General features: G+C 40.4%; 1 protein-coding gene across 3 annotated transcripts in view; it reads left to right on the top strand.

The window, feature by feature from the left end:
• Nucleotides 1-1,330: 1,330 nt before the first annotated feature.
• Nucleotides 1,331-18,501, top strand: part of llgl2 (LLGL scribble cell polarity complex component 2) — a 33,393-nt gene continuing 16,222 nt past the window's right edge. For 2 of the 3 annotated variants that reach the window (XM_053341233.1, XM_053341231.1), the window contains exons 1-3: nucleotides 1,331-1,629; nucleotides 14,784-14,903; nucleotides 17,250-17,347. In XM_053341233.1, coding sequence (XP_053197208.1) covers nucleotides 14,829-14,903; nucleotides 17,250-17,347 — 173 coding nt within the window. In that variant the 5' untranslated portion in view covers nucleotides 1,331-1,629; nucleotides 14,784-14,828. Of the gene's footprint in view, nucleotides 1,630-14,783; nucleotides 14,908-17,249; nucleotides 17,348-18,501 lie in introns of all 3 variants that reach the window. The other variant, XM_053341232.1, reaches the window with a different exon arrangement.

Below are 18,501 nucleotides of genomic sequence, written 5' to 3'. Positions count from 1 at the left end.
TTCAACAGGTCAACAAACTGGCCTGCAATCGGATGAGAATGTTGCTCTTTGTCTACTGGTTGTGTAATTGTGAACTTATGAGCGGTAACATCTGTGGTCAAGAATGTGAGTGTGTCACAACTTTATAGCACGTATAAAAAGTTAACATTTCTAACTGTTATAAACTAACAGGAAATTACAATAAAGGCAGTGTCAGACATCAGTCAAACTGCGACTTTGGAGTTCTGTTGCCAGTTAGACATCACAAAAAGAAAGCAAAATGTCTCTTAGGATGTAATACTTATAACTAGTAATGTTTTATCAATGTTTCACCACTGGCAGCTACTTACTTAGATTTTTTCCAGCTGTGAGCTTTGTGCATTGAATTGTGAGAGAATAGAGTTCCCATGAGAGCACACTATATTTATTCTGCATACTGTTTGGTTTGAGCATACAGTTGAGCAGACAATTCTTGTATGAATGTTAATGTACAACGCCTCCCTGTAGAGGTGTTCCTGGCACATCCAACTGGGAGGAAACCCTGGAGCACACCCAGAACACACTGGAGAGATTACATATCTCCACCTTGGGATGCCCCAGGAGGAGCTGATGAGCGTTGCCGGGGAGAAGGGAGTCTGGCCTTATGCCACCGCAACCTGGCCCCGGATAAGTGGCAGAAAATGGATGGATGTAAATGTAGTGAATGTTTCAGTATGCACCTGTTACCGGGCACTGTTGGTGCTTTTTTGAAAGCATCAACCTGGTAATTTCCACTCCAAAGCCAACAAACCAATACACCCACTTCTTCCTACATCAGAGCTAATGATTCCAAATAAAAGCAGCCCACTAATCTGTTCTTTTTTCCATTTTATTTACAGGGGTATTATTAATTGGTCTTAATGAATAGATGTAACATGACACAGGCATTTTCTATTTGCTAAAATCAATGAGACTTTTCATTTTGATGGCCACAAAACTGGAACCACCTCACCATGTTAACAAACACAAAACCACATACACATATTCCAGGAGCTGCACCCAAGCCTCATGAGAGCTGTGGTTATTGAATTGTTATCCAAATATTTGATCTTTTATCCTTGTTAAACAAATGTCATGTTCACATTTTACAAGCTAGTAGAGCAGTAGGTACCCATTTTGCCAGGAATATGTGAATTCTCATGTTTTCAGAAATAAAGATGTTACAGGCCCCTGGATGAAAAACTTAACAGATAATAAGTAAAAAGGTTTTGAGACCCTGGTGCGGAAGTGGGGCGGGGTTTAGTCTCTGTATAGTAGTTTACGAGGTGCACTTGAATGCAGCACAAGGGCGGAGTTAGCACAGCAGTGAAGTTTAGCCTAGCAGGAAACACCGAGGCTACCACCGCAGCGGTGGAAAAAGAAACAGCAGCGGACACAGTTTCGTTCTTTTCCCAGTCTTCACACTAGATATTTCCTCGGTTCATTCTCTGTCGCTCGGCAACTTGGACCTGCAGCTTTTTTTTGTTTGCCTGGTTACGTTTTTTTTCTTTGACTTTATGGTTGGAGAGAGCTCCTAGCCAGCTCATACACCGGACGCTGGCCGGAGGTGGAAACCTATCCAGCGGCTGTAAACGGTGGACGTCGGGCTGAGCAACGGCCGTTTTGAATCAGGTGGGTTGGGGAGGTGGGCCCGCACTTTACGTTCACAGAGAGCTGGTGCTCACAGGTGTCGGCTTGTGTGCCAGTTGGCTTTAAAAAAAACTCAACCACCCTGTTCATCACTGCCACCTGTTTTCTGTTCCTACACCTGAAGGGCTCCAACTCAAGCTAGCTAAAGTTGTAGCCGGACATCATTCCTCACAATTGGCTAAGTGGCTAATCTGAACTCTGGATATACCAGCCAGAAATCAGGCTGCCTAGTGTTGTTTCATTGTACACTAGCTAGTTTGCGCTTTCATTGGAATGAAAGTTATTTTTCTCCATAGAAACTCTTTCATTCGGCATTCACAGTAGCTACAATTACACTGTTTAGCTACATGTTTGGACTTTTCTGCAAGTATTTCACCTGCTGTCGCTCAACTGAAACATATTCATGGCCGGTTACTAACACGACCGATGTATGTTTAACGGTATGAATGAGTTCGCTTGGTATAAAGCTTTTATTGCGAAAGTATATTACCTGAATGGCTATTAAAAATGTCGCCAGTCATATTTAATGGTAGAAGTGCCTACAACCGTGTCATTAAAGCGACATTGCTTTTTGCACAGAGATAGGAAGCATGTTGTTAACCAAACAGTAAACAATGCTTCCAGCCGAAACCGTGCAAAAAGAAGCAGTTGAAGTAGGCGTTAACAGGCACCTGGGCGCAGTGATAGCAGCTTTCAAACCGCTCATTTTAACACGACGAGAGTTCAGAAGAGAAAATTAGTATGAGAGAGATTAGTGGTTGAACTTGTAGTGTTGAAGAAAAACCGCGGTGTTTCTACTTGTTAACACCCTACCACAAACTCCAGCCCAGGTGAGTGATAGTGGTGCTACGCGGCGGCGGCTAGTTGTTGCATAATGACGGAAACGTAGAAGCTGAAGTTAGGTGTGTCTCCCAGCAGGTAGAGTGAGCCCTGAGTCAACGCTCTGGTTTCAAGCGTGAGTAATTGCTGTTTGGGGAGGGGGTGTGTATATGTGTGTGAGAGACAGAGCGTTTCACCGGTTTGTCAAGTTTAAGTAAAATTCACAACAAAATGACAGCACGTTGACCAAAATAGTGACATGTGTTGTCCATAGCTGGTTATATCTCACTGCAGTCCTGAGCTGAAGTGAGTCTGTCAACTTTATTTATTTCCATGTGTGTTTGAGTTGCATACATGTAGAAAAATTAAACTGAAACTAAAAAGCAAAAGTGGGAAAAAAATCTACTTCTCAAATTTGGATTGGACACATTTTTTTGTTGATTTCTGCAGTTTTCTATGATAATGACTTACTGGTAAATATGTTTAAACTGCTGCTTAGACAAAACAATCTATTTATAACATATCTTCTGCTGTGGGAAGGTTTGTGGGAATTATTTTCTGATATTTAACAGCCAGAATAAATAATGATAATGTAAGAAATGGTAGATTGATTCAAAAGATGCCAAATAAGCTCTAATGTTAAAAAAAACAAAAACATAATTATACCGGTTTGTAAAATTCACAACAAAATGGCAACAGGTTTACCAAAATAGTGACATATGTCGTCCAAAGAATCAAAGCTGAGTTATATCTCACTGCAGTCCTGAGCTGAAGTGAGTCAGTGAACTGCAACTATGATCTGAATCCTCTGCCTGTGTAAATCACCAAAATAAGAGAATATTTGACCGACCCCTCACACTGTGCACATATCATGTAGTATATGTAACCCTTTAGACATGGACTTTAAACGTGTGTGGCTTCACCTGTCTGTCAAAGTGATTTTTGACAGGTTATCATACTGTATGTAGATCACTTTTTTTTGGAGTATGATTAAAGTATGATTTTAACTATGTGAGATAAAAATAAAATGTGCAGCACAGGCAGCAAACCGGTCCCACAACCTGGACAGAATACCTCTGAAGGACAGACATGCAGTGTCCTTCCAACTCCACCTGCACTGGCACAAGGCCAGCTAAACAAAAAAGCCTTTGTTCTCAGCAGACATGGTGCTTTTCCACCTGCAAAAGTCCACCTGAAACTAGTATGGAGGCAAAATAAACGCCCCTCCCAAAATGTAGGGCAGGCTAGATAACAGCTCTCACCTTTTCAGTGGACTTTATATCTGTATATTGTATGATTGTCTGAGCTGTCTCAGTTATACAAATAGAAGTTACTGTCAGTGTTTTTTTCCTTTTTCAAACATGAGAGTTGATTTATTAAAGCGCTGCTCCGTCACGCTGAGGAGATGTTCCCTGCTTGTAAACTTCAAACGGAGCGCCGGCTCAGACTGTCACGCTGTGTTTAGCGCCGTTAACTGTTAACTCCAACAATCTTTTACCTCTCCCAATGTGCAACACATTACCAAGCAGGAAAAGAAGCTTTTTTTCTTCTTCTTCTGTGGTTTTCTAATGAGACAGCGTAGGAAGTCTCCTGCCCTTCTGTTACAAGGACAAGTAATGGATGAGCTGTTATGTTAGGAAAGGTCAGACAGAAAACATGCAGTGATGTCTTCACCGAAGAGGAAGATAAAGTCAGCTGTGATAAAGTCAACATGCGTGCTGCCAGTGTTCAGTGTTCTGTCTGGTTCCAGCTTTTATCTGGACTGTGAATGAGTTGGCAGCAGAGCTGGAACATATTTCTCCATTATTTATCAAATGTCACAGTAATCATGCTGTTAGTTGATTCATTAATGAGAGGATAAATAATGGCAGCAATGTAGATAATCAAGCAGTCGCTTGAATAAAGGAAAAAAATGTGCAAAATATAATTGGAAAAGAATTGAAAATGTATAACACTACATATAAAAATATATATAAAAAAAACCAAGATGATTGATAAAAATAAAAATGAGGCATATTATTATATATGTTTGGGTTTTTTTAACCTAGGTACTTTTAGGGATATATATAGATATGTGTAGTATTATATGTGCTTTATTATTATTATTATTATTATTATCATTATTAATATTATTTGTCACTGTTTCTAAAAGAGATAAAAAAACAAGAACATACTATTATTTACTTTATTTGACTGTATTTGAGTTGCATACAGTATATAAAAAAAACTAAACTGAAACTTTAAAAAAAACTCAATTTTCAAGTAAAAGTGGAAAAAAATCTACTTCTCAAATTTTGATATATGTGAATTTTTGCTGATTTCTGCAGTTTTCTATGATAATGACATACCAGTAAATATGTTTGGAGTTTAAACTGCTGATTGGACAAAATGATCTATTTTGAACATATCTTCTGCTGTGGGAAGGTAGAGAATTTGAGAATTATTTTCTCATATTTAATAGCCAGAATAAATAATGATGATGTAAGAAATGGTAGATTGATTTAAAAGATGCCAAATAAGCTCTAATGTTAAAAATGTTTTTGTTTAACACTTATCAGCCCTGCATATAAGAGAGGGTGTGACTTCAGCTCTTGTGCATTGAATTGCCATCACTGTGTAAGGTGTAGCCAGTGTATAGTCAGCAACACAATTTTTGAATATGGTGAACAGATTTGAGGTGGTGGTCAGCAGCTCAGAATGATGAGCAGGAAGTGCAGGAATAGATGCTCCTCAGACTGATTCAGCCGTATTGTTTGTACAAGAAAAGAGGCTGCAGAAGTTGTATATGAAGAAGTGGTTTGGTGAGAATAGAATGAGTAGTGTGTGTATGTGTGTGTGTGTGTGTGCGTGTGCGCTTTGAAGTGGTGGACTCCGGTTTGAATGAATTTTTCTATGTTTTAAAAATGTGAGCTAAAACAATATTGACAGGAAGAGCTCAACATTACCATCATGTTTTCAGTCACACTGAACTCACACTGAGACAATATGAGTGCAGTTACTAGTGACAGGAGTTGATCTGTAACATCTGTGTCAGAGCTCATAAATGCCACTTTTTATGATCCAGCTCTAATGAACAACCAACATCCCATCATGATGAAACGGAGAGAGAGAGAGAGAGAGAGAGAGAGAGCGGCTCACCTTTCTAAACACACTAAACATGAGGATTATGTTAATGACTGAGCTCTGAAACTGCCTGCTTTCACCCAGTCAGTGACCGTGTGTGTGCGTGCTCCCAGTCACTCCCCCTCTGACCCCCCCCGGTTCTGATTACAGGAAAGAGGGGAAGAGTCGGTGGGAGATATGATATCCTGTCGGCCCCGCCCAAACACTGACAAGATCCCATTTTTCTGTCTTTTAGTTAGGGACAGTTGGAGCGTCTCCTTCCTTGCATTTTTTTACCTTTTTTTTTTTTTTAAACACACCTGATGATATCCCTCCTCACTCCTCCTCGTGTGTACTGATATGACACCACTCCACCCCCCCACCCCCCACCCCAACCCTTGCCGCATCAATACGTGCTGACCTGAGAGGACTCGCTTCCATCACACAGCACCCAGAATAGCTCAGCGTCGTCCAGCTCATCACAGAAAGGTGTCAGAGCACACCCAGTATTCACTTTAATGCCTGTGTGTGTGTCTGTGTGTGTGTGTATGTGTATGTGTGTCCTCTCACGCTTGACAGCAGCAATCTAACAGGTTTCAATCCACCTGTGTGAATATGATTTAATATAACGGCTTTGCATTTAGACCCCTATGAATATATGAGTAAGTGTTAATGCTTCGTATCAGCGTGTGTGTGTGTGTGTGTGTGTGTGTCTTTGCTGCAAGTGCTGGCATAGCTGTCGATTGCATAAGTCCATAAGTAGAATGTTTTGGATGCCAGGCATTTTCTGGCCACTCATTCTTCCTGTGCAGCAGTATTTGTGCTATGTGGCTGAGACTTGGTCGGCCACGGAGCAGCCCTGCAGGTCCAACAGCCTCCTCCTCCTCCTCCAGGTTGTTGTCATCCTCCTGTTCAGGCATGTTTACGCACTTTTTTTTCTCTCTCTCTCTCTCTCTTTTCCTCTCCCTCCCTCTCTCTTCCATTCACTCCCTTCTTGGGCCGAGATGGGTCGGTTGATATGCTGGGAATTTGATGACATCACTGAAAGGCAAAGGGTGGGGAAATGACAAACGGAATCTCTCTACCTCGAGTGGAGAAATCAATCCATGAGTCAGGCTTTTATTTGTGTAGCACTTTTCATATTTGGCAATGCTTTACATAGTAAAACAACAACAAGTGACTCAATATAAGGAGGAAACAGTGAGGAAACGTTATCATAACTCTCGTGAATCTGCAACGAGGAAACACCAGAGGTAGATGCAAATGTCAAACTTCAGAATACCAAAATAAAAGACGAATATAATGTCATAAAATAAAGTGGGTAAAACCAGAAATGTGAGGTGCGGGATTAAAAGAAAAAAAGAAATAGAAAATTGGATGATAAAACAACACAGAGGAAGTGTGAGGAAGTAAAAGCAGATATGAAAGGTAGAATAAAAATGGTAGAACAAGTAGTGAGACAGACTAAAATATAACACAGAGGATGTTTGAGGACAGCAGTGTGAGAAGTCAATGCTCCAGTTGAATTTCCTATCAAAGGTAAATACTGTATGGAGCCTTATCTCACTGAGAAATGAGCTCACTGTAGATCAAACACAATGTCACCAGTGTGACGAAACACACACACACACACACACACACACACACACTAGTGTTCCAGTGTTAGCTTTCATTTACAACCCAAGTTCATTGCTCTCTGCTGCCAAGTGAAATTCCTGTGAAAAATCTATAGTTCAGAGTGGAGCTGGGACACGTCACAGTCTGTGTGTGTGTGCGTGTGCGTGTGTGTGTGTGTGTGTGTGGGACTCACTAACTGGCCATTGTTCTTCGGATTAACCTGAAACTAACTTCCCTCTGGCAGTAACAACCCTGAACCCCCCCCTCCCCTCCACACACACACACACACACACACAGGGCTAAATAAATGAAGCTTTGTATATGTTATGATTCATATTGTACACAAAGTGTTTCCCTGTAAATATGTTAATAGTTTTTAAAGTGAGCTGTTTTTTCCCCACAGTATGGGACATTTTTGAGATTCCACTCAGTAATAAATAACACTGAGTGAGTTAGTTTGAAAGCTTAGGTGTAGTTTAGATTTGGATGTAATTGTCAGAAAACAAGTCAGGGGGTTTTGGGGGTTGTTTTTAATCAGATGATGACATAAACACCAACATCTTTAAAAATGTGTTTTTATATTTAGTTATTAATTCTTGTGACAAATATATGAAGAATTAGAAACATTTTCCAGCTGGAATTAGTTTGTATATGACTTTAAACACGTTTATCTACTGCAGCCGATTGTCAAGTCAATATAAATATATGCAGAGTCAGCATATCTGTGATGGTGGTCCGTACATTCAGTCAGAAGGTCATTTATTGGTCCAGCTCTTAATTCTTGGCCATGTAAACAATATGATAAACAACAACACAAATCTTAACCCAATGTTCACTGCTCTTTCTGGAGCTTTCAACCACATCCCAGAGCCTTGATCATCCAACAAAAAGAAAAAAAAGATGGTGTGTGTGTGTGTGTGTGTGTGTGTGTGTGTGTGTGTGTGTGTGTGTGTGTGTGTGTGTGTGTGTGTGTGTGTGTGTATTTAATAATATATATATTATTATATATTTTTGGGCATTTTACGGCTTTATTGAACAGACAGTTGAGATATAGCCTTTATTTTGAAATTTAAATTATATTTCATTTACTCAAACTATAGATGTAATGTTATAAATATAATTATTAGTATTTTTTTAAATGTATTTTTTAATTACATTCCGTCATGACTACCTGACAGATTTCAGTGTTACAGTCACATATATGTTGTTTGGAATAAAGTATAGAGAGGAATACACATGCCTGATCAGGTGTTAAGTAGACTGTTTCTTAAGGCGAGGTCACTACATAGTTCCTCCCTGTTCCTGTTTTTGTGTGTGTGTGTGTGTGTGTGTGTGTGTGTGTGTGTGTGTGTGTGTGTGTGTGTGTGTGTGTGTGTGTGTGTGTGTGTGTGTGTGTGTGTGTGTGTGTGTGTGTGTGTGTGTGTGTGTGTGTGTGCTCGAGCCAAACACACACACACACACACCTCTCTGCTGCCTACTAATACTTTGTGACTTTCCCTCTGATGAGAGGCGTACACGTGTCTTGTAGAAGTATATAACGATGTATTTCTACAGAGCGCTCTGTGCTGATGGTGCGCTCCAGTCTAAATGATTTAAAAAGCTCACTAGTTTCCTGCTTGGCTCAGTTAGTTGAATATTCCACTGTTTGTTCCTCTTGGCTGCTGCTCCGCTCCCGGCACGGAGGAGGAGGAAGAGGAGGAGGAGGAGGTTCATCTAACTGTCTGAACCTCTCTTGTTAAACATCACTGCAGGCTCACATAATTGCGACGTTCATCCGCAGCCTCGGCTCTTGATAAGCAGCTGGTCTAGAAATAACACTGGAGGGTGTTTTAATGAACGGGTAATTTGTGCTCTAATGTCTGTCAGGTTAGTTGAAAAGCCACAATTAATCATCAGGAGAGAAACAACAGTAAGCTTAGGATGTCTGAACTCACACCTGACACGTCCCATGTGTCACGTCCCATGTGTCACTGCTTGTATTTAAAAAAGGATGAACCAAATGTGAGGTTGTATTCCTATCAGCACATTTCTCTGCTAGCTCTTTTTAGAAGGCGTAGTGTTTGTGAAACAGACCTCCCACTCTGCCTTTTGTTAGCAAAGCTTACTGCACTGAGCTCTCTTTCTGCTCCACTGCTTCTCCCAGGACACTCTCACACTCACAGGATGTCTACGTGCTCCTAACCTGCACCTAACCTGCACCTAACCTTCTCCTAACCTGCACCTAACCTTCTCCTAACCTTCTCCTAACCTGCACCTAACCTGCACCTAACCTGCACCTAACCTGCTCCTAACCTGCTCCTAACCTGCTCCTAACCTGCACCTAACCTGCACCTAACCTGCACCTAACCTGCTCTTAACCTGCTCCTAACCTGCTCCTAACCTTCTCCTAACCTTCTCCTAACCTCCTCCTAACCTTCTCCTAACCTCCTCCTAACCTCCTCCTAACCTCCTCCTAACCTCCTCCTAACCTGCTCCTAACCTTCTCCTAACCTGCACCTAACCTTCTCCTAACCTTCTCCTAACCTGCACCTAACCTGCACCTAACCTTCTCCTAACCTGCACCTAACCTGCACCTAACCTGCTCCTAACCTGCACCTAACCTGCACCTAACCTGCTCCTAACCTGCTCCTAACCTTCTCCTAACCTTCTCCTAACCTGCTCCTAACCTCCTCCTAACCTGCTCCTAACCTGCTCCTAACCTGCTCCTAACCTTCTCCTAACCTTCTCCTAACCTCCTCCTAACCTGCTCCTAACCTGCTCCTAACCTCCTCCTAACCTTCTCCTAACCTTCTCCTAACCTCCTCCTAACCTCCTCCTAACCTGCTCCTAACCTCCTCCTAACCTGCTCCTAACCTGCTCCTAACCTTCTCCTAACCTGCACCTAACCTGCTCCTAACCTCCTCCTAACCTCCTCCTAACCTCCTCCTAACCTGCTCCTAACCTTCTCCTAACCTCCTCCTAACCTCCTCCTAACCTTCTCCTAACCTGCTCCTAACCTCCTCCTAACCTGCACCTAACCTGCACCTAACCTGCTCCTAACCTCCTCCTAACCTGCTCCTAACCTGCTCCTAACCTTCTCCTAACCTTCTCCTAACCTTCTCCTAACCTTCTCCTAACCTGCTCCTAACCTTCTCCTAACCTCCTCCTAACCTGCTCCTAACCTCCTCCTAACCTTCTCCTAACCTCCTCCTAACCTTCTCCTAACCTGCTCCTAACCTCCTCCTAACCTCCTCCTAACCTGCTCCTAACCTGCTCCTAACCTTCTCCTAACCTTCTCCTAACCTGCACCTAACCTTCTCCTAACCTTCTCCTAACCTTCTCCTAACCTGCTCCTAACCTGCTCCTAACCTCCTCCTAACCTGCTCCTAACCTTCTCCTAACCTTCTCCTAACCTGCTCCTAACCTGCTCCTAACCTGCTCCTAACCTCCTCCTAACCTTCTCCTAACCTCCTCCTAACCTTCTCCTAACCTCCTCCTAACCTCCTCCTAACCTTCACTTTACGCTTAACCTCCAGTGAAAGTTGTTGTGTTGCTCAGTGGCTGCAGTGTTTACAGTCTCAACTGTCTAAACTATGGCACAATATGTTAGGTGACTCAATGTTGACTAAAGCCTGACTGATGTATCATAAATTGGGATGGTTAATATGTTGTCTGATATGTGCTGATATTTTTTATATTTTTGATGATGATTTATTCCCAGTGTAGTTTACTGTCTCAATGCACTGATGTCATTTTATACACTTAGTTTACTGTTTTATAAAGTTTAATATAATACCCCCATTACATATCTTTATCACAAGTGTTTGGGGATCATTGCAGAAAAATGTGTGTATGCATATAATCTATAATATTATCTGCCAATACATCAATATGGACTGTAATTGTCCAGGCTGTAATTGTGACACTGATGGCAGTATTATTAACCCAGATGTTCTCTCTTTAAGTATATTTCTCAGTTGGTTAAAAAGGGTTCCACTCCATCATGTATATTCGCTTGTCCTACACTTAATGTAAGCTATATCATAGTTTAGTTTCATTAGAACAGCACACATTATAATCAATATTTCTGGAAATGTGCCAGCTGTTCAACACTGGCTGTTCAACTGCAGCCAAGTCTCTGTCAAGACGATGTGAAACCAATGATGTGATGTATGGTTAGAAATGACAGACGGAAGACAACGACATGCCATAAATAAACACTCACAGGGCAGAGCACAGCCACACTCTGCTACAGTACAGTAATACAGAGTTCAATACTGTTCAGGACATAGCAAGCAAGCAACACTGACTACAGCTGTTCCTCCACACATGCAGAATATCAAGAAGCAGTTAGAAGATGTGGTGAAAACGGACACATCAGCACGTCATAGACGATCATAACACTGTTTGACAAGCAGGAGAAACGCCTCACATACTGTACATACTTATAGAGTTATATAAGATGTTGAAAGGACAGCGTGTCATTATGGATGCACATAATTACTCTGGTAGATTATTGAGTATCTGCTAGAACTGGAACAATGAATCGATTAGTGGATCATCGGAAAATGAATCTATTATTTTGATCATCAGATAAAAGTTTCAGTCATTTTTCCAGCAAAAAGTGCCACATTTTCACTGTCAATGTGACTCTTTGATGCTTTTGTTTGTCATTTATGAAAATCAGCTGGTTTCTGGGCTTTAGGTCAAATAAAACAAGACTTTAAGATTGATAGATTTAGCTTTTGGGAAACTGTAACAGCGTTTTGTAGACTAGAAGACTGAGGACATTTGCAGCTGTAATCTGTGGCTTACTTTCTAATAAAACAGTGCTACAACTACAATAACAATAATTCAGAAAAATGTTTAATTATTTATTTATTGTTACTGCAAACATAAAAAATAAGTCAATCAGCCAAGAATCTAAAACGTGCTCTCATTTTTTTGGACATTATTATTTTCACACAAACAGCTAGACAGATCAATAAACTGACTTATCACAGATGTAACATTATATGCGCATGAGCAATTAAGTAAACATCAGTAAACATCTGTGAGAGGAAGCTGGAGTTGGAAAAGTGTGACAAAGCCCAGCAGTGAGTCAGAGCAGCACCGCTGATACGACGGTAATAACACAACTATGTCTGGATCTGGATCTGGAGGCAAAGCGAGCCACTTTTAGATGGAAAAGTGTGAGTCAGGGCGCGGGGCTTTGTCATGGACTTGTGACAGTGTGGATCATATGTCTGCCTGCAGCTCCCAGTCTGTTCACATGGCTGAGTGTCAGTTGAGTGGAGGGAAGGTCGTTCTGCGGTTCAACCTTTTTTTTCCTCCACGTGATGAAGCTTAGCGTCGCTTTCTCTTCAGCCTCTAAGTTCACCAGCAGCACTCAGTAACGCTGTCTAACAATGCAGCTGCACCGTTGTCACAGAGCTGCTACAAGAAAGAATGCAAGAATGATATTTTTCCTTTCATTGTCTCTCTCCTTCCATCCCCTCCTCCTTCCTTTCCTTTTTCCTTCTGTCTCTGAAGTGGCTTCTATGGAAACCGCCTTTATGTGTGACAGGTGTTTTCATCAGCTAGCGTGTGCTGCAAAAGAGTGTGTGTGTGTGTAGTGGCCTAAACAATGGTTTCTTAGTTGCGCCCTGACTGACCTCTGACCCTTATCTTTTCTTTGATGAGGCAGCACTAACACACCCACTAATTTATGTTTGTGTGTGTGATCAGTGCCATTTCCTTTCTTTCATCATCAGTCTAGTTGAAACTATCTGAGCTTCCATACATTCCAGACTATACTGCAGTTTTTTTTAACTTACAAAAGCAAAGTCCACAACAGCACTACAGGATTAATATCAAAAAGGTATGAAGAAAAATAAAATAAAACTGAATACTCAACCAGTCTTTTTTCTTGTATTCAGTCCATTTTCTGGTCAATACTGGATTTTTTGGGCCGATACCAATACCGATATTAAGGACTAAAAAAATGATAACCGATATCAATATTAAATGTAGTTCTAAACATTTGTGACAAAGCTATGTAATGAAGGCATGACATTTTTACAGTTTGACAGCAAACATTATTGTGTAAAATGACATCAATGCACTGCACACAACTAAATAAATGTAAAAAAAACACTAACCAAAACACACATGTTTAAATTGAATTCAGAAATAAGGATGAAATACACATTAAATGCTGCCTGTATAACTTTAAAAACATATATGCCAATATGGATATATCTGTGATAGGTCAGTATCAGCTGACTGATATATAAAATCAAGAATCATGCTTGTAATATCATACATGACCAGAAACCATGTGAGTGATTGCTGTTGTTTACCTAATAGTTAATTTTTAATATGGGCACACTCAGTTATTCTTTCTGAGCTCTCTCTATCTTTTAGGACTAGTGGAGGTTTGTTGCTTTCTCCACATAGAATGACAGTCACTCTGTAACAGTTTAATGTTCACTTCTAGCTCCTAACTCAATTTCATATAGTGGGTTTCTTCTGTTGTGTGTTTATAGAGCGCTTTACACTTTTATTGCTTTCTGCTGAAATTCCTCTTTTAAATGTGTGTCCTAGAATCGTGGTGATTAGTATATGAGGAGGGCAGATATCTACACACAGGACTGACAGTCTCAAATCAAATACAACACATAAGAATAAATCAACACATTTCATTTAAATTCTATAAAGGCAACGTGTGCATGCTGTCATCATTTTACTGTGATAGCTTTATACATACAGCTGGCATGAATGAAAATGTAAATATAGGAAGAGGGTGATGATTTTGTTTCTTTGCTTTTTGTGTTTCTTTTGCTAATCAAGAAGAAAAATGAAATCATAATAGAAATAGGCCGATTAAACATGCATAAATGCAACTGAATGACGTCTTAATATCTTATATCAAATGTATTTAACTATGTGCTGCAGCCTTTAGATTAACATGAATGCATTCAATTTAAATACATTCAAATAAAATGACAATAGGGCTGAGCAATAAGTCATTAAAATGATATTATATTGATATTGTGATATTGTATAGATATGGAGTGTAATTTCCTGCTTTTAAAAGCTGCAATACAGTAAAAATGTCATTTTCTGAGCTTATAGACTGTTCTATTATCTCCACATAACTGATGATGATTTATCATAAATCTCATTGTGTTAACATTTACAATATTGTCAAAATATCGATATGGAGGTATTGGATCAAAAATATTGTGATATTAGATTTTATCCATATTGCCCAGCCTTAAATGACAAATGATGTAATGTGGAGGAAGTGATCCAGTGAGGTCCAATTTCAGTCAGCAAACAAGCTGAACTTCATCCATGGTTTTGTCAGTGATGTTGTAGAATAGGAAATGCTTCCACACATGATTTCTTAGATGTTTTACTGCTGTTGTATTTATTGCTCTGTCACCAGTGTGTTTGCTGTAGTTGTATCTGCTATTTTAATTAAGCAAGTAACCCCAGTGAAGTAAGAACTCATGGAAGGTGCAGTGCAAATATGTGGCAGCAGTCGCTTCATACCATGAAAGAATAAAACAAAGTAATGAAGTGGAGGGTTTGTGTTCTAACGCTGTCTCTCTCTCCATGTTTCCTCCACACAGCGTGCATCAGTGGGCCTGCAGGCTCCACGCCGGTGCTGAGACAGGATGAAGAGGTTCAGGCGACACGGCCAGGAGTCCCAGAGAGATCGACTAAAACAGGAACTCTTCCAGTTCAACAAGGCAAGTAACACTGACTGATGAAAATACACTAAACAAGGCAAAAGATATGACTTCAAGATGTGTATCAACTGCACAAAAATGTTTTAATAGATGCGTTTTATTTCCATTTTTGTAAACTGTGGGTCACATTAGCAAAAGTTAAAATGATAATCTGTAAAAGGTGTCTTTACAGTGGTGTTTTAAGAGGTGAATAAAATGACCATATTTAAAAGTGCAGTGTGCAGAACTTTGTGGTATCTGCTGGAATGGAATATAATGTTTATACGTATGTTTTAATTAGTGTTTAATCCCATGACAATAAGAATGTTCATGTTTTCATTATCTTAGATTGAGAATTTATATCTACATAGGGAGCGGGTACTCTTCCACAGTGCCGCCATGTTACCCTGACATGTTTCTACAGTAGCCCAGAATGGACAAACAAAAGTGACTGGAGAGGGTTTTGCAGCTATCGTAGCTTCTCCTAGCTGCTAGGAAGGGGAGTGAGAGTGGAAGTTACAATCTGCAACCTTGGATGAAATGATGTCATGAAATCCTACACACTGCTCCTTTTCCTGTTTACACATTCGATAGCTAGTATAAAGTCATAAAGGGCTTCTGTAATGTGCCACATCTAATCCAGCACTCCACCATGAGCAAACTTAATAAAGATGGACTTCCTGTCTGAGCTACTGGAACTGGAACTGGTTCAGTGCAGAAACACAATCATACTGTTGACTGTTACTCTGCTGACATTTCCATTCACTGTTATAAACATGTGTACAGGTAAAGCCACAGTTTACTAAAACAAGCTGAGGATTATGTAATGGGATGAGTGTGAAATGAATGATGAAATGTTAGTTTAGTCAGTCAGCTGATTGGATGAACAGCAGGCTGTACAGTGATCTGCAGCTTCTCAACTAATAGTGCATTTATACAGTTAATGCTCATTACATGCTTTATATTCTTTTGTATGTAATCCATTACTGTGAAGCATTATTTTTAACATCACTGCTAAAAATAAATAATAGATTCCTGACTCCCCCTGTTGAAGGTTTGAAGGTGCGTATAATGAATGAATGATAATTGAACAGCTATAAATAGTGAGAGCTGTGTGCTACTGCTCTGGCTCCTGTCTGAGGGCGGCACCGCCAGAACAATCAGTGAAATGACTCTTCTCTTTAAGGACTTGTAAACATGATGAGTGACAGGTCTTTAGATCAGCAGATCAGACCGTGTGAGGAAATGAGGCTCATGCACACGCAGCCAGCGTCACACCGATTGACATTTCTAAAAAAGCACGTGCACACACAGATTGTTATAAAGCATTTTTCTGTCTTTGTGCTTTGTTGTAAGTATCATCTCAACCATGAAGCAGCTCTTACAAATGCAGTGAAAATCCTTTTTGAAATGAGCTGTTCAATTCTGCCTGAAGTGTGATTATTCTCAACACTTCTCATATAAGCACACATACTGACAGCATCACATGACTTCTTTATATTGAACTCTTTTACCTCCTAAGTGCTAAAAGTTAGTCAGCAGTGACAGAATGAATAATGCATTTGAATGAAGAGTTTATTTCAGAAACAAAAATATGCGAGTGTATGCAACTGACTAAACATCACCATACATGTTTACATCAATCCCTTTCACACAATATAATACACATGGTCAATGACAGAAAAAGGAATAGGCTTATTATTGCCTGTATACAATGCATAAAATAACCCAGAATATCAGCAGGTACAAAAGAAAGTAATTTACTCTAAATTGTAATCCTGGTTCTTTAAAATCTTTAATTATTTTACAGTTGAAGGCTTTGTTGAGAGTCAGAGAATTTCATCTCATCACTGAGAAGAACTGAAACACATCTGCATTATATAACCCTCTTAAATTTTAATTTCTTCTTAAATACCAACAGGAAGGCTTTTATTCCTAACTCAAAGTATTTCCAGTGTCAAAGATCCCTTGCTGGAATGGAACCAGGGATGTGCTGTAAAGCCTCAGCTACCAATGTTTTTAAATACACAATATCTATAAATATGAATGTGCAGGACCCTATGAATGATGAATTAATAGATTCATAGTAAGCAGTTTTACATATTATTCTAATAGCTCTTTATGGAGTTTAATTCTAGGCTTCAACACAGTTTGACATATGACATTTCTTATTCAATAGATCCCTAGTTTTGGAAAGAATAGCAATAGATTGACATCATTTCTGTTTGATTATATTCTATATGTGGCTTCCAACAGAGTTATGTGTAATTCTTCTTCTGCCTAGCTGCAGTCTATCCTGTCATTGTCTCTGCTGTCATATCTCCGTCTCACCCTCCCTCCTCTATCTCTCTCTGTTTCCTTCTTCAGACAGTGGAGCATGGATTCCCCCACCAGCCCAGTGCTCTGGGTTACAGTCCCTCTCTGCAGCTGCTGGCCATCGGCACTCGCTCCGGCGCCATCAAACTGTATCCTTCACCCTGCGTGTGCCACACAGCGCCGGCTTTAAATGGTTTATTAATACAGTAGCTCAACAGGAATCCCAGCCTCATGTTTGAACTTGAGGGAGGCAACGCTAATGAGCCAGCGTGACGCGGCTAAGTCCTTGTCTGCCTTTCACATGGGCACCTTGCTTCAGGTATTTCTTTTTTTCCCACGCTGTTGCTCAACAGCGCCTGCCGTTCTCAGACAGCGCAGGCTGCGTCGCTGTGGCCTTTTCTCACAATCCTGCTCATTGACAGTGCAGCAGAGCCAGGCAGTACACTCTCCCCACTGACACACACACATACACACACTCACTGGTTTTGATAAGCGCGGGAGCTTCTCTCATGAGGATAATCCATTCATACAATGCAGCAGATTGTTCCTGGATAAAACAAGCGAGAGGGCAAAGAAAGAATGAATGAATGAATGTTATGAGTCAAAGTGCAGGACGCTTCAGGCCAAGTCCAGCAACAGAGCAGCTTCTGTTCTTTTTATGCAGCACACAAATCATTTGATAATGTCAGGTTCTAATCAGTCCTCATGAGGACAGTGTTTGTCCACAATGAGGTCAGGGTCACATACAAAGCAGCAGCCTGAGCTCACTGATTAGTGCAGCTTGACACAAAGTCCATTCCTCACTTTAATGTAAAGACACCATCAGAGCCTGTATCACAAAGCAGCTTCCATTCAGTCAGGATGGCCACTTTCATAAAGCCGCCTCTTGTTTTATCCAGCATGGATCACCATAGTAACAAATGCTGCACAGCTACACAACTCAAAATGTTTATTTGTCCAATATTTAGTTTGTGACCAAATGCCTCACAAAAAAAAATTCACATAACTTTTATTTATCCCTGAAGGGCGATATGGCTCCACAGCCTACTCAGTCCATATAAATAAAAACTCAACCAAGCAACCACATCCAAGCATCAACATGCCAGTGACAACACATCCACATATGGGTACAAAAACACAAGCAGCAGACACACTGTAGCACCCTCAGGTTACTCAACTATATTTAGGTTTATGTGAGGAGCCACAACACAACATCTGCAGTCCACACAGGTCTAACAGAAGTGGCCAATCACTACTGTCAGCATTCAGTAGCTTTATAGCAGAAGGAATGAAGGAATTAGAG

The sequence above is a fragment of the Scomber japonicus genome, chromosome 20 (assembly GCF_027409825.1).
Source record: "Scomber japonicus isolate fScoJap1 chromosome 20, fScoJap1.pri, whole genome shotgun sequence".
Classification (NCBI taxonomy): Eukaryota; Metazoa; Chordata; class Actinopteri; order Scombriformes; family Scombridae; genus Scomber; species Scomber japonicus.
Note: the sequence above shows the minus strand (reverse complement) of the source record. Positions and strands in the feature narration are given on the sequence as shown.